This window comes from Emys orbicularis, chromosome 7 (assembly GCF_028017835.1).
Source record: "Emys orbicularis isolate rEmyOrb1 chromosome 7, rEmyOrb1.hap1, whole genome shotgun sequence".
Classification (NCBI taxonomy): domain Eukaryota; kingdom Metazoa; phylum Chordata; order Testudines; family Emydidae; genus Emys; species Emys orbicularis.
The window spans coordinates 36,546,805-36,563,269 of NC_088689.1; the positions used below are offsets into that span (position 1 = coordinate 36,546,805).

Genomic DNA, 16,465 nt, shown 5'->3' on the forward strand with positions numbered 1-16,465 from the left:
TGAAGCTCTTGAGTATTCTAGAACCAGATATATGAAAAATTAAAAAAAAATTACAGTGAGAAAGTGTATTCAAGTGCATTTTAACTCAGTGGAATTTTTATGTCTGGTAGTCTCCACTACAATGGCTGAATGCAACAGTCAGCTGGTTATGTAATATATTCTTGAATTATGTCAGATTCCATAGAACATTCACATTCTGTTTGCTTAAAATGTCATTTGGAGTCATATGCTTGCATGATGGATTCAGATTTCTTCTAGGTAAGTGTGATACAAATTCCCTTTGGTTTTGTTTATTTCTTGCAGCTTGTTCTGACTTTTACATCCAGGCAGCCTCAGCACAGCCAGCAAGTTTAGAAGCACTAGTTTCCTTTTACAATAATTTGTCTCTTTCTCACTTTGTATCAGAGCCTTTTCCTGTTTCCCCACTGGCTACATGAGAGGTGATGTGTGTGTCAGCACACATTATAAAGTCAACGAACAGGTTTGTCATCTGTCCTGAAGAATGCAAGGCAGTCCTGATTTCTGAATATTTGTTCTACCTTCTGATTGCCAAGCAATTTTGAAAAACACATGAATATACAGACACATCAGCCAGACAGCAGGAGTGGGGGGAACAAGGGTCAGAGAGAGAAGCGTTACTCTAAATCCAATTAGTTTATAATCGATGGTGTATTGATTATGCATCAGTTTACAGATTTTCAGTGAAAATGTAGGATTTTTTGATCAATACAACAGGTCTTACTGGGTCTGTTGTAAGGTACATTTATGCAAACAAGTGCAATTTGGACTGCCTCTGAGGAAAACTTTAATGAGAGTTAGAACTTCCATGAGAGAACCTGCACTGTGATTCTGACCCAGCATGAAGAGCAGAGCTGGCAGTAAACATGCACAATAAGCACCTGCTGGCATGGGAACAAAAAATGGGTATGCCAAAGGAAAGATGGTCATGGGACAGACCTGGACTATATGCTAATTTCCTCATACTCTTTGAAAGCTTTGCATCCAAAATATCTAACTCAAGCTGCCCAAGTCTCTCTAAAATAAACTTTTCTTTTTCTGTCTGATATGGTCAGGCAGATAAAGAATGGACTGCATTGTGCTGTAGTCAAAATTGGGCCAAATTCTCAACTGTTGTAAATTCATAGATTCCATGACCATAGAACTTCCTCATAACAATTCCTACAGCAAAATACAGAGGTAAAATAATCTCTTTGCTTCTATTCAATATTCCTGTGTTTATGCATCCCAGGATCACATTAGCTCTTTTGGCTACAGCATCATATTGGGAGCTCACATTCAGCTGATGTTGCCCATGACCCCCAAATCTTTTTCAGTCATTGCTTCCCAGGATAGAATCCTGCACTGGATAAGTGTGGCCTAAATTCTTTGTTCCTAGATGTATACATTTACAATTAGATGTATCAAAACACATATAGTTTGTGCCCAGTTTACCAACCGATTCAGGTCACTCTGAATCAGTGACCGGTCCTCTTCATTATTTACCACTCCCCCAATTTTTATGTCATCTGCAAACTTTATCAGTGATGGTTTTATGTTTTCTTTCAGGTCATTGGTAAAATAGTGTAGGGCCAAGAACTGATCCCTGTGGGACTCCACTGGAAACACACCCGCTCAGCAATGATTCCCCATTTACAATTACATTTTGAGACATATCATTTAGCCAGCTTTTAATTCACTTAATGTGTGCCATGTTAATTTTATATTGTTCTAATTTCAGCATTCTTTGTTTAGTTTGTTCATACAGAGACCCAGGTGATCACTGGTTTAGTGGTTAATTGAATTCCACAATTATTGCAATGGAGACGACTCTATGACAGAAGGGTGTGAGGCAATCTGAGAAAACAAAAGGGCCATTCTTTGCAGCATTGCTCATCTAGAATCCAATTCAAAGTTTTCTGTACTTTTTTGAATCTACTTCTGCTGTAGTTTTTCACCTTTATTTACTGTGCTGCCAGTACCAATTTTTTTGGAACTGTGACATTCAGCACCAACCTGAGTAATTGATTTTCCTACCAAAAATAGATGCATCTGTTTCTGTTTCCTGCGATCAAAGCTTTAAGAATTGATCTTCCTTATTTTTTTTAATGGCTCTGTCTTCTCCATTCCCACTTCCTGGAAGTGCATTTCTATCCTCTACTGCTACTGAGACATCTACTATCATAGATACAGATCCTGGAAAAAAAGGTGGCACGTGAATGCTAAGTTAGGGCTTGTCTACACTTGAAATGCTACAGTAGCATAGCTGCACCACTGCACTGTACTGCTGCACCACTTCAGTGTAGACACTACCTATGCTGATGGGAAGGATTCTTCTGGCAGCCTAGCAGTGTCTACACAGTGACTTAGCTCGGCTTAACTATATGGCTCAGAGGTGTGGACTTTTCCAACCCGGCCCGATGCAGTTAAGCCGACCTAATTTCCTAGAGTAGACCAGATCTTAATCTTATGGTTTTTCCTGCTTCGAATGCTGAATTGGAACACAGGGAATTGTGTTACTGCAGTAAGTAGTACTTACTGAAACAGTTGCAGCAACATTTTTTGGGGTGGGGTGGGCATTAAAAGCAAGGTATTGGCTGTGAAACAAGAAGGTATCATAGCGAGTACTGGAAGCTGGGTGCACTACTTCAAAATGACACTCGGGTTGACTTTTCTAAAATGATACCAGTATGGGGGGTAAGGGTTAGGGAGGCAGAGTGGCTTGCTTTTGGGTATGTAGCTGGAGCTTTTCTAACATCACTTGAAACTTGATGGGATCTGCAAGGTGATCTACAGCTTTCGAATGAAAGGGGAAATATATCCGAGCACTTTGCTGCCCATTGGCCAGCCAGCCAGAAATGGGAGCCAATTGACTTCTTGCTCCCCATAATCATAAATTTAACCCCTTGCCTGGGATTTCTTGAGCAGAATTTTGGTTTATTACCATTAATTCCTTCACAAGAATGGATCAGACAGGCAGAAGAGACTACATCATAATACGTATTCCTGTCTCTTGTGCCCACATTTACAGAGAAACTGTTCTTTGGCTTCCATGTCAGATATTAGTGCACTCTGGGAAACAAAAATCTTTTATCCAGGCTTAGGACTGTGTGCACAAATTTGAAAAGTTAAATTCAGTAATGGGCCTCTCATTCTAGGTGCTGTTGCCCTAATTGTCCAGAGTGCTCTAGACTCTTCGTGCCATTTGAATGGCACAAAACAACCCAAAAGCAAGCATTGAATTTGGCACTGCAGCTTTATAAAATATAATAGTCTTCATGCTTTATTTTGCCCTTGGATCATTCACAACATTACCACCAAAGTTAATGGGAAATGTGGGTTTAAGAAACTCTTTGGAATCTGATCCATAGTGGCAGCTCTAGATTTTAACTCCTCTAAACTGAACGATTTGTTACGGGATGTTGTATTACTGTCAAAATGCTTTCCAGGTACAGGATCACTGGGTCAAATGTACATTTCAGTAACAAGGTGTTGCAATACAGCATTATATCCAGTGCAAGAGGCTCAGGGGAAGGGAAAAATAATTTCAGACTGTTCCTGACATTTCTAATTATAATTTCATTATAACCCCAGAGCTGTGCTTATTTCCCCAAAGGTCATATTTAGCTACTATATACACAGTTTTTTAAAACATGCAACATCCTCAAAAATGAGTTGTTCCAGATTTTTAATCTGTCTAAAATAATAAAAATAAATATTATTAATAAAAAAAGAGGGAGAGACAGAGAAATTTCCAGTTTTCATCCCTGCACGGGATCAAAATCTGTGGAGAGGAAAATGATAAAACTGTAGAAATATATCATTAAAGCAAATGCAATTTAAAAGCTTCCATAAACTATTTTGGAATCCGTTTCCTTTGAGCAAATTTGGTTTAAGTGAAAAATGATGGAGTTTTATAGACACTTTAGGTGACAATAAACATGTATAGGGAGTGCTAATAGGTTAAATGTTCTGGAGCAAATTGGGATTAATAATGGGGAAGAAGCTGAAAGTAAAATGATTTATCTAACAACTTCATGTTTGCTAAAAGTATTATACTGAGGGATTAAAAAGACAGGAATGACTCATATAGGAATTTCTAATAGATCTTTCAGCTGCAGCCTAATGTGAAAAAGAGAAATTTATGGAGCCAGAGACAAAGCAGAAGAGTTAAGATGCTCTGCAATACATCTTTAAACTTTAAGGAGAAAGTTAATAGAAGTGAGTTAAATCATGAATGATTTCCTGATGCTGAGCACAAGAAAGTAGTGCAGAGATTATTGTATTTCTTGGAGTGCCAAAATGCACTTCGTTATATAGAGTAGAATCCTTAGGACTTTTCATACACCATTTTGGACTGCCGCAGAGCTATTTGACTTGCCAAACCGCCCTGAAAATGTCAGTTGTGCTGTCAATTAGAAAACAAGCAGCTTACTGTATGATCTAATGCCAGCAGTGGCTGTTTTAGGAACTTAAACTGGGTGAAAATTGTTTCAGCACTTGAATGTTTTACAGGGGAAAGAACAGCTATGTTATCCTTTACGTTGGTGTTCCATCAATTTAATATTTCAGAGAAACAGACCAACTACTGTTAGTTTACTATAACTGAACAATATGTACCAATTTAATGGACTTAAACCCTCAACAGCTAAAAACCTACTTTATGTCATTTCCTACCTGGTTTAATATTGTTGAATTCTTTTTCAATCGTCTCTTCAGTGGTTGATAGCATAAGGTTTCGCACATAGAGGATTTTAACTGATGACATTGTATCTTCATCAACTTCAACTTCTGGTTCTGCCCAGTCTACAGCAATAGGATGTCCCCATAACTGTATTCTTCCTGCAAAAAAAAAAATAAAAAAAAATTGAAAGTACCATTGTTCAGTTGGTTTCTAGGCATATTGATCTTTTGTATAAAATTATGCTGTGGTAGTAGAATGGAGTGATTATACAGAAGGTCTAAAATTTAATTCTCAAACTGTGGCACATGTACCATGTGTATCCAGAAACAGATAGTCAGATGTCCAGATTTTATTCTTCTAACACTGCAGATATGCAGCATCCAACAAGGATGGAGAGAAAATATGGTACGGTCCTCAAATATTTTCATTCTATGAACCACTCAGAGAGATCTCTTAATGAACCCGCTTCTCTTCCAAAAATCCCTTCCCTCCACTGTTTGGTTTCAAAATGTTTCTTTCTGCAGCTGATTGGAAGGGACTCCACAGACTACAGTATGACAAACACTGTGATTCTAATAAGTTTAAGTAAGACTTATGTTCTCAGAAATTTGATTTGTGTGCAGTAGTTTGTTCCCTATAGAATAGTGCTTCAATGGAAATAGCGAAGATAGGGGAATGAAAGGTAATAAATGATTACAAAAAGGGCCTTATGTGGGGGAAAGAAATCTCACTGACTTAGTGTGTATTGGATGAGTCCCTCAAGGAGAAATTGTAACTGATTTGGGGAGCTCTAAAGGGAAAAAATTAGATGGCTAAAAATCAGTGCTATGACAGCATCATGAATCTCATGTCCATAGTTATAATTTACATTTGGTTAATTAATCCACTGCTTTTAAATTCATCAAGAGTGTTGGCATAGCTTTGCATATAACCACAGAGCTGGTCTTGAGGTCATGCAAATCATGCTAATGAGCACTGGCAAACAGCCTTTTGCAGAGGCACATCTTGTCTCCTACAGATGGCGACAGTAACTGCTTCGACCAGCTTTCCTTCCATTCCTGCACATCTTGTAGGGAATTACTCCTCTTCCAACAGTAATTGAAGCTTAGCTCAGCCACAAAAATCTCAGGACCTTATTTCCTGCCCAGTCTTGTCCTGGATTCACCCAATAATATCATAGATGTTGTGATAGACTCAGTGCTTTTTCATTGGCAATTTTAATGAGTTCAGCAAACTGGTAATGACTAAAAGTAGTCATTTGATAGGCTATCAATTAGCTATGTAACATGTATGGCTTTGGTCCAGTTCTCAGTGATCATATTCAAATCATCAGTAGAAATAACAGGTTGGTTTTGCTAGTAGTCTCTTCAAGGCATAAATAAGCTTGGACACCGAACTTCCCTCATACTAGAACTTGATAAACTCCCTGAGTTCTATATATCCACAGAACAGTGGAAGCTTTACTTTTTAATGAGAGCTTAAATATACCTTAAAGCAAAACATATCTTAAGACTTTGCCCACTGCATCATGTGGTGATGTCACAGTATAATTTATTTAAAAAGCTTTGAGTGATATTAATTTGGCCAGCTGCATATGATCTTAAATTATGCTCACATGCCAAGGTGAATATAAAATAAACAAAAATGGCTATCTAGCACCATACTTTGGAGGAAGATCCGAGAGCATTTTACAATTATTTGAGTCTCACAGAACCTCTGTGAAGTATTATTCCTATCTGGCAAATGGGAAAACTGAAGGAGTAGGATTTGGCCAAAGTCGCACAGTGAGAGTCAGAGCTGCTTAGAGAATCTTGAACTCTTAACCCCATCTCCATGCTTTTGTCACTATTCCACACTTCTGCCCATATGTAAAGTTCAGTATAAACATGGAACTTTTGTAACGCTAGATGTGTTGTAAGAGTGATGGTACCAAGATCTAGTTATCTTTTCTGACTTTCATTGCACACAATTTGAAGATCTAATATTGATTTTAATAATGCATGGTGACTTTCACATGATATGTGTGTTATGGAAGCTGTTCTCCTAAAGGCCAATTCTGTAAACTTATCTTGGGGACAGACAGTCAAGTTGGTTTCTTTTCACCTTGATTATAATAATTATTATCACAAGTACTAGAGGTTCTGTAGGCCAATTATAAACTACCTATGTAACTCTACTGTATTCAGATTACCCCCTTAGTAAAACCTGTACACGCCTACTTAAAAATTAATCAAATCTCATGGCTAAATACTAATAAATTTTGCTCATGTCTTCAAATGTAGCAGCTAGTACATTCTTATTCAAAGATATTCCTTGTGTAATATAAGTCTAGGCATAAATGCAATTCCTCATTAGAGATTGCTTCGTTAGGCTCCAGTTAGGAAAGCATCCCTATTCAGGAAAATGCTTAAGCACATTTCTAAAGCTAATTATGTTCATAACTACTTTCCTGAATAAGGGTCTCAAATTGTATTCTCCAAATCCTGCAAGGTTCTGAGTACCATTGACTCCAACTGTAGTTAATGGGAGTCCCCATCCTCCCTGATTAGGGCCCATAAATATTCCCACATTCAGCAATCTTGCCATCTCCCCCACCATCTTGGGAAGAAAATATTTTTCTTCTTTAATGCAACTTTAAATCCTTGCAAAATCTGTAGCAGCTATACTATTTCAAATATATTAGATTGCATCAGTACAAATAATGATAAATGGATTTATCAGAGATTTACTTCTAATTTCAGCAGAGATTGAGCAATGTTTTTTCCTGAAAGGAGCCTAGAAAATCTCTTTGAACCAAGAAAATGACCTACCAGGGCCAATTCCACTGAATTCCACTAAACAATCTGCTGTATAATGGAGGTTAATTTGGCCTGTATTAACTGCAAAAGCATTGTCTTTTGCAGCGGATTTTTATGTATATAATAAAGTACATGCATGTGTATGTGTTGCGTGTCTTTGTATTATATAAAGGTAATTTCATAAAATTGATGCATCTGAAATTAGACAGGAATTAAGACAGGAATATAGGGTTAAATTCCTGGCTCAGTAAATAACTTATCTGGTCTTGGGCAAGTCACTTAATGCACAAATAAAAGGGACTATAATGGTGCAAAGTAGTAGTACTCAGATGTAATAATCATTTACCGGGACAAATTCAGTCCAGGAGACTCTGCAAATGGAAGATGGCGTAGACACTGAGTTGGGGCCTTGGCAATTTAAGTCCAGCAGACACACCTTCCCCTCTTTCAGGAGGTCTGTAAGCTGCCAGCGCTGCCCCAAAAGAGGGTGGCAGTGGCTGGGGAAAGGTCAGTCCCCATCAGTGGAACTCCTGAAGCGATAACTGCTGTATAAGTGCTTGCTGTAGTGATGATTGTTTATTATGGTAGTGCCTAAGGGACCATCCAAGAATGTGGTCCCCTTGTGCTAGGCAATGTACAAAACACAGAGTAGTAGACAGTCCCTGCCGCTAAGAGCTTTCAATATAAATAGATAGGATATACGTAGAAAGGGGGAAAGGGTGTAACACACAAGCAGTGTTAACAATGTGATGGTGGCAAAGATCACATTATGCTTTCCATTACAGTAGAACTGGCTGGGAAATTTTTGTTGGAATGATTTTTCTGATTGAAAATGCCTTTCTCTCAAAATCAAAACTTTCCATGGGAAAATTTAAATTTTGCCCCAAAATCTCATGATCAAAATGATGGCTCCCCAGCCGCCCCCTTAGAAGGCTCTTTCCAATTGACAGAGCTTTCTGGGGGGCTACCAAGACTGAGCTCCCTGACTCTGCCTCCCAGTGTTCCCCCAAGTTCCGGGACTGGACAATCAGCTGGTGGGGAGACTCATCCCCTCCCTCCCACTCCAGGGCTGTAGAGGCTAAGTATCCGTCTCTCTGCCGGGCTGGCCCTGGAGCTGGGGAGAAGTGAAGAAGCTCAGTGGTTAGGCTTTATGCCTCTCCAGCAGCTGGGCGGGCAGGCAGGCAATAGGAAAGCTGAAAAATGTCAGTGTTTGCTGTTGGTTTCTTTAATGCTAAATGACCTCGTGAAGCGCCATGGTGAAGGAAGCTGCATGACCAACACTGCAAACAAACCTGGTAGCAGTTTTCTTCTTGCCATTGCTGCTGCTCGATGACTTTCGTATTCCACAAAAGCAAAGCCACGGTTTTTTGTTTTGTCTGCTGCACTGGGATACACAATGACATCAATGACCCCGTCTGTGACTTTCCTCATCTCTGCTAAAATTTCTTCTCTCTTCTTGTTTTTTGGGATTCCTCCTACAAACAAACGGCAGTTGTCTACACTGGCACAAACCCCTAGGAGTCGTCCATTCCTGCATACAAACAACAGTTCCAGTTTGTAATGAATCAGGCTCAGTTCTTTGAGAAACCACAAGCCTCATCTTTCCAAAAAACACAGTTTAAAACATATCAAACCAATCCATTTGAGCAGTGTACTCCATCCAACACTCAGTCAGCAATTTTGCCAGACAAAAAGGAATATATTCAGAATTGATTTTGAATGTTCACACACCGCAAATTTGAAGGTGAAATTGGAGCTGCAGGCAGGTATCAGTGTTTTGAGAATATATTGCTTGGAAATAATTTGAGACTTTGGGAGAAATAAATTTTAATCTTTAACTTCCTAGGTGTTTATTTCCACAGCCAGCCATTGAGGGTTGTTTTTACCCCAGAACTGTACCATTGATGAGCACAACAGTGAAGAATTGTGTTTAGCTAATATGATGCTGACTGTGATTTACAGTCACTATAGACCAGGACAAATCATGTTCACCAATGTGTCAGCTAACTGGGAAATCATAGTCAGCCTGTGGGTCAGCACAACTGGGGGCCTGGGGAAACACCTCTCTCTACCTCTCACTGTTCTCCAGCCTGCATGATTCAGGCCATAGGGAGTGCTAATCCCTGTTCTCTCTGGGTGCTTCCTGCTTCTCTCTGTGCTCCATGCAGAGCCCCAGGGAATGAAGACTCCTTCATTCATTCCCATTTTACCTCCTCTTGTCCCCAGCCCCTCTGGAGGGCTTTTGGAGAGTTACAGCTTCCTTCCCCATAAGCCTTAAAAGGCTCTTCTTTTCCTAGACAGCCTCCAAATTCCATCCCCAGCTAGCCTTAAATAATACATCAGAAAGTCCAATCCCTCATGGGCGTTAGCATGATGCCCCACTCATACTCTGTGAATTTAAGAAGGCTCCCTGCTCAGTCCACAACTCCCCACAAAGCTCAGGATGGGCTAGTCAGCAGCTCCTCCTGCCTCCCCATGAGCCAAAAGAGGGTTGTCAGTAAAGCTGATCCAGAATTTTTTGACAAAACACATTTTTGTTAGAAAATGCAGATTTATCAAAATGGAAACTTTGCAGGAGAGGGTTGGTTTGGACAGATTGTTTCAACTAAAAATGTTGAAAAAAGTTTTGAAATTCTTAAAACATTTCATTTTCACACTTTATCAATGAAAAGTTTGATTTTTTTAGTTTGAAATGGCAGTTTTAAAATTTAAGCTAATTAGGGATAGCTCAGTGGTTTGAGCATTGGCCTGCTAAACCTAAGGTTGTGAGTTCAATTCTTGAAGGGGCCATTTAGGGATCTGCGGCTTGGTCCTGCTTTGAGCAGGGGGTTGGACTAGATGACCTCCTGAGGTTCCTTCTGACTATGATATCTATAATTTTTAAAAACAAAATAAAAAATGTTTTGAAATGATCTAAAGACATTTCTATAGGTCTGAACCGTTTTTAAACACTTCAGCAGGAAATTTCCAACTAACTAATTATAAGTGTATTTTCATCAATGGGAAACTGACATTGTACAAGGGAACAATGGATGGTGTGATTTTAAGGTTTAGATAACTACATAATCCTTTTGCAAGTCTCAGGAAAAATACACAGTGTATAATAAAACAGAGTAATGCATCATTTGATTTCAACTTTATATGAACATACCACTCATGCTTACCTAATTTCATAGTTATTAAGTTGCTTGATTGCATTCTTAGCCTCCTGTTTATTAGAGAATGTTACAAAGGCATATCCCCTATTGTTTCCATTGAAGTCCATCATCATTCTCATTTCATAGATTTTACCAATCTGTAAATGAAAAGAAAAATCAATAACCCATTCTGAAAGGAAACTTTCACCAACAGCACAGAAGCTATTTACACAAAGCTGATTATTTCCCTGACTGTGTCTTGTGTGCATATCACCTCAGAGTTGTTTGAATATCTCCATCAATGTGACCATCAGCCAGAACCTATTTTACTTGAGAACTGTTTTCTGACCCATGAATGAAGTCAGAATAAATAAAGGCAACATATGTTTAAGGGACAGTTAGGGCTGAGTTAGCACTTCAGCTCTCTTTAGCAAGGTAAATGACCTCTATTCACACCATCTGATAACACAGTACCAGAGTTCCAATGTGTGCCTCAGGAACCTTACTGTGCAGTTGTCACTGTAATGATTTCTTGCACTGATTTGCTCTTTGTTTTTAAATATTTAATTTCAGTCTGTGCTATGAAAGAAAAGGACTGGAGGCTCCAAAGTCACACAGCATCAGCCTGTTCTCAAAGTCAATATGTGCACCTCACTTGACCAAACTTTCTTCTGTGCCACCGTTGGTGGGATGTTTCTCTTTCCATATAGAATTAAGGATGGCAGTGAAGACAGCAGTGCTGCAGGAGGATGAGGACAAACTTTTGGGAGCTTCCATATTTGGGAATGTGATTACCATTAGTGATAGGGAGGGCACGGTATGTGCATGCCCTGATATAACCATTACTATCAAGTACCTAAGGTGTGCTAAGCACTTTACAAAAAATAAGACATGGAGTGAAATCCTGACCCCACTGAAGTCAATGCAAGTTTTACCACTGACTTCACTGGAGCCTATGTTGTCCCTGCTTCAGGGAGCATACAATCTAATGTTGGAACTCATGCAACAAAGAGTAGAGATAAAAAAAAATGGGGGGGGGGGAGCAGAAGTGTTACAATAATGTAATTATGTGGTGACTTAGGTTAATCAAATGATTGTGTGGCTGGTACTACTTTCATGCTTTTAAACTGCTCCCTTCTTGTGCGTGAAAAAAATATGTGAGTGACTATCACACATACAATTACAGTGGCTGCATGTAGATATCAGTGAAGGCTGGGTATAACCTGTAGTGTTTCATGGTCCAGTTGGGGTCGTTAGACAGGATGGGGCACATTAAGGGCCCTACACACCTGCTAGGATCTGGAAGGAGTCATTGAAGGAGCATGCTGCTCCTCCCAAAATCAGGTGGAAGGAATGCTATAGCACGCTTTCTCTGCCCAGTGCTCCCGGAGGCATTCTGCTTGTATCAGCCCTGTGCAGATAGCATGCGTCAGAGCACCTCTGCTCAGCGCTTCTGCTCTATACCCCCACATTTCCGTAGCTCCAGACAAGTATAAGCATACAGCTTAGCCCTGTAATAGAAAGTGAGACTCAGAACAGATGTAGGTAACAGGAGCAAACTATACAAGTAGCCTCACCAAACACAGAAGTACGATGGGTTATACACCTAGCAATGTACACACACACAATAATAGTTGCTAATGCTTGTGTATTAGAATTATATGCATTTCAATTTTCCATTTGTTATTTCATGTTCCAGGTCTTTGAAAATGCAGCCTTCTTTCTGAACACAGTTTTATCAGGAACATGTGTATGGTACAAGAGGAGGAAATTCTCTTCAATGTAAAACATTACTTTTTCACATAATGGGATAAGTTCATCTTCAAAAAGGTCTCGGGGTAATTTCCCAATGAAAATCTCACAGCCCCTCTCTGGTGGCGGGGCATCCCAGCCAGGCGGTGGACCTCCGTACTTTCTTTGTCCATTTTCCTACATCAAAGAAAGGAAACGTATTTTAAAATATATGGAATCAACAGAAATCTCTCAAAATTGCCTTATTTGTTTCTATAACTCTCCATGGACTTATCTGCATAACAGTGCCTTTCTTTCTATTCCACCCCCCCCCCCCCCACTTGGCCTCTCTGCTCATCTAACACTGGCATCCTCTCTGTCCCTTCATAGAATCCTGATTCAATAACATCCTTCTTTTCAGCTCTTGCCACCTGAAACAATGTCTTTGTGCAACTCTCCCTCATTAAGACATGATCCAATGCCCAATGAAGTCACTCAGTATTTGCTAAAATGTTACCTATCTTTGTTTACTTAAAGTTGAACTATGTGGATAGACCCTAGTCAAATACTACCTTTCTGATGCTGTAGTGTTTAATATAACATGATGTTTTGTACAAGGATGCCAGCCTGCCATAGGCTAAAACATTGCCTGCCTAGCATCAATCTCCCTTTACAGAGTCAAAGTTTATAATTTACTAGTGTTTTATGAGCTTCAGAATGCAACCAGGTGTCATAATCCAGCTCCAGTAAAGTTAATAAAAAAATCTCCCATCAACTTCAATAAGAACAAGATCAGCTCCTGTGTGCCTTCTACAGTGGCTAATGGCAGTTTCCTGATGTATTTGAGAGATGACCAGTTTGTAGAGAGTTTCTCTGAGGGTCACAAACAACATACGTTAGAGTACTGGAGAGATGAGTGTTTTGACTTCAGTTATTTGGGGCAACATTTTTTCAAATGTTTGAGTTGGCTTAAAAAGTCAATGTCCAACAACTTTTCTAAATCTGATATGACAGGTGCACCCAGCAGAACATATGTTAGTTTTGGTTCTAACCTAGTAACACATTCAACAAAAGTACATGTTTTCAACAATCTGCCTACTGCTCAGAAACATTTATTAATTATTACATTTATACTGGATTTTGGTAGTTGGTGAGCTTCTTACGGTACAGAACAAAGAAGCAAGCTTACATATCTGCTCTTGGAAGAATTATGTTTCTAGGAGGTATTTCGAAGAGGAGAGGGTGGGACTTTTACTAAGCTACAGCAGTGTCCACACAATGAGTTACTGCATGACAAGCTGGTGCACAGTAGATTCACACACTGGCTTGCTGTGTAGACAGCCCTAATTCTCTAGTCATTTGCCCTCTGAAGTCATTCTAACCCTAAACTATTTAATAAAGACAGAAACTGTTTCAAGCTCCTTACATAGTGAGAGAGCACAGCAAAGTGAAACTGATTAGGATCGTGAAGGGAAACTAATTAGGAATATAAGTGACAAGGGACCAAGAAGTCTCTTCCAGCCTATTGTCTATGGATTATCACTTGGACAGATGTAGTAGTAAATTATCCATTATCATTCTTACTGTAAACATTTTCAGCATAATGGGAGAGTCATAACAGTACTTTCATTCAGGAGTGAATTCCTGCAGTATCAAATTTTAAAACATTGAAGCTGGCAACGTTAAACACCATTTCCTGTCCCTGAAGATGTAATTCTGCTGAGTGATGTATGAACTTCTATTGATTCATTTTGTATAGCCAAGGTGCGATAAATCTGTTCAGTTTTGTCACATTCTTAATTGTGATTATTATGTAGTGCATGCCTATGGATCCTGCAGAATCTATTCAAGAGAGGCTAAGTAAAAGGAATTTGAAAAAAACCCTGACCCAAAGTAGATTCAGATGAGAAAGGCTTGAGAAGATTTACCATGCCACTGCAAAACAAAGTACTGGAAAAACAAAACCTTTTCTTTTAATTAGGTCATTGTGTTAATGTATTTGTAAGTCAATGGGATGACTCAGCAGAGGGGAAAAAACCTATTTCAGTCAGCAAGGTCTTCACCTCATGGGTTGAAAGAAGGAAAAAGTACTCCAACCCAATTCTCAGCTCTCCAGAGTAGGTGGAAGGAGGAAGAACTGTTTTCCTAAGTCCCCTTCCCTTTTTGCAGTTGAGTGAGTGAGCAGTGGGGAGAGTGAGGGTGGGATAAGAGACAAGCTAAGAGAGCAGCTACGTGGATACTGTGGTGATGAGTTTGATATAAAACCCCAGAGAATGTGAGGAAAGGAACAGGTGAAAGGAGAAATAGGATAAACTCTGAAAATGGCAGGGTGGGACAAAGGGACAAAGAACCTGGGAAGCAAAGAGAAAAGTGTCAGAGGAAGAAGAGATGAAGTAACTGAAAATGGAGGTAAATCAAATATTGAAAAATACAGATAAAGGTAAGAAAGAGAAAAGAAGACTGGGATAAAGAAACTAATGCAGAATATAAATACAGCAGATGTATGTTATTTTTATCTCACTCTGTGTAAAGTATAGTAGATAACAATGTTAAAATGCAGCAAACCCAAATGCTTGCTTATCTATAGTGTGTGAACACAGCTTTATATGCTACGTAAACACACTGTTTTTTTGTTATTTTAATTGTCTGCCCTGTAGTTTTGGTAGCTCCAGGTTCCTTTTAGACCAAAACTGCCTCTTTGGGCTGCTGTGCTGCCTACCATACTTCTGTCCCTAACAACTGAGGGACTAAGGATCTGAGCCTTAGTAAACTCCATAAAATTCACTCTCATTACCATTTGCAATTATATTCCCTTAGAATTTACCAGATTATTTCATAGTATTGCTAATTTTCTATTGCATTTAAAAACGAAATATGTTGAGGTCACATTTGTTTTGAGGAAGAGTCCAGAATTCAGTATACAGATGGATAATTTGCCTTTTGAAGGGCTCCCCTGCCTGCTATAAATTTTGTAAAAATAAACAAAGATGTCTCCAATTTTGAGACCTTCTCAAACAGACTTTAAACAAACATCTGATTATTAAGGCTGATAAATAATCTCTCTCCTATGTCAGAGAAATGAAATACTTAATATTTAGAGACTAAAAATGGTCCCAGGATGTCAAATTCAGACCTGGATCTAAACACTTTTAAAGTACAAAGGGTTTCTGAGTCAGGTGGACATAGCTACAGGGCTCTTGGTTGTGAAAAAGCTACACTTCCAAGTGCTGTAGCTAACCCCTGGTGTAAATGCAACTAGGCTGATGGAAGTCTGCTTCTGTTGACCTCACTATCATTGCTTCGGAAACGGTGTTCCTATGATGATGGAAAAACCTCTTCAATTGCTGTGGGCTACAGGGTTAAGCCAGTATAGCTACAACACCTTGGCTATGCCACTATAGTCCCCACAGCGTGGACATTGCGATAGTGGGTTTGCTTTGGTATCTTATAAAGATAAAGTGCAGCTGTGAAGTTCAGATTGCAATCCAAAACTTCCCTGAGATTCAGAGACATTCAGCTCTAGGTTTTTGGTTGGCTTATCATGACTGGCTACAGTGTAACAAAAAAATCAATGGAAAAATTCAGTCTTACTTATTAAAATAAAGCATCTTTCAGACATACAGAACAGAGAGAAGGGAAGAGAACCAACAAAGAAGAAAAGTTTCCTTGTTAAATATTTACCACTCAAGCCCTTGACACAACTACTTAATTAAAGCTAAAATTAGATACTATGCAAAAAATAGCACTCAAGCACGTGATCACACATTCTTACCTGTATCAAACTATATCCTGTGCGCTGAATTAATGCACGGAGAGCAGCTTCTTTCTGTGTGCCGGTCAATCCATCCCCCGATTTTTGATTTGATTCCATTGTGAGTGATTATCAGCAAAAAATCAGGTTAATTAGGGGTGCTCGCTGCAATCAAATTTAAGATAAATTAAGTGAATTAATTTTTCTAGGAGGAGAAAGTCCATTTTACTGAGGATATTTACATGACTCATTCTCCCTAAATAAGTAAGTTGAGATAACTTTGTCAGAAAAACAACAGGACAAAAAGGAAAGTGACCTCCCCCTTTACATTTATGCAGAGAAGGGACAAGACTTTAGATCCAGCTCT

At 39.1% G+C, this 16,465-nt stretch overlaps 1 protein-coding gene across 2 annotated transcripts in view; it reads right to left on the reverse strand.

The window, feature by feature from the left end:
- The window catches only part of A1CF (APOBEC1 complementation factor), a 34,629-nt gene extending 18,411 nt beyond the window's left edge, over window positions 1-16,218 (reverse strand). For both annotated transcript variants that reach the window (XM_065407726.1, XM_065407724.1), the window contains exons 1-5: window positions 16,120-16,218; window positions 12,411-12,545; window positions 10,644-10,774; window positions 8,772-9,010; window positions 4,675-4,839 (exon numbers count right to left, since the gene is read on the reverse strand). In XM_065407726.1, the coding sequence (XP_065263798.1) occupies window positions 4,675-4,839; window positions 8,772-9,010; window positions 10,644-10,774; window positions 12,411-12,545; window positions 16,120-16,218 (769 nt within the window). The remainder of the gene's footprint in view (window positions 1-4,674; window positions 4,840-8,771; window positions 9,011-10,643; window positions 10,775-12,410; window positions 12,546-16,119) is intronic.
- Between the last annotated feature and the right edge of the window lie 247 nt (window positions 16,219-16,465).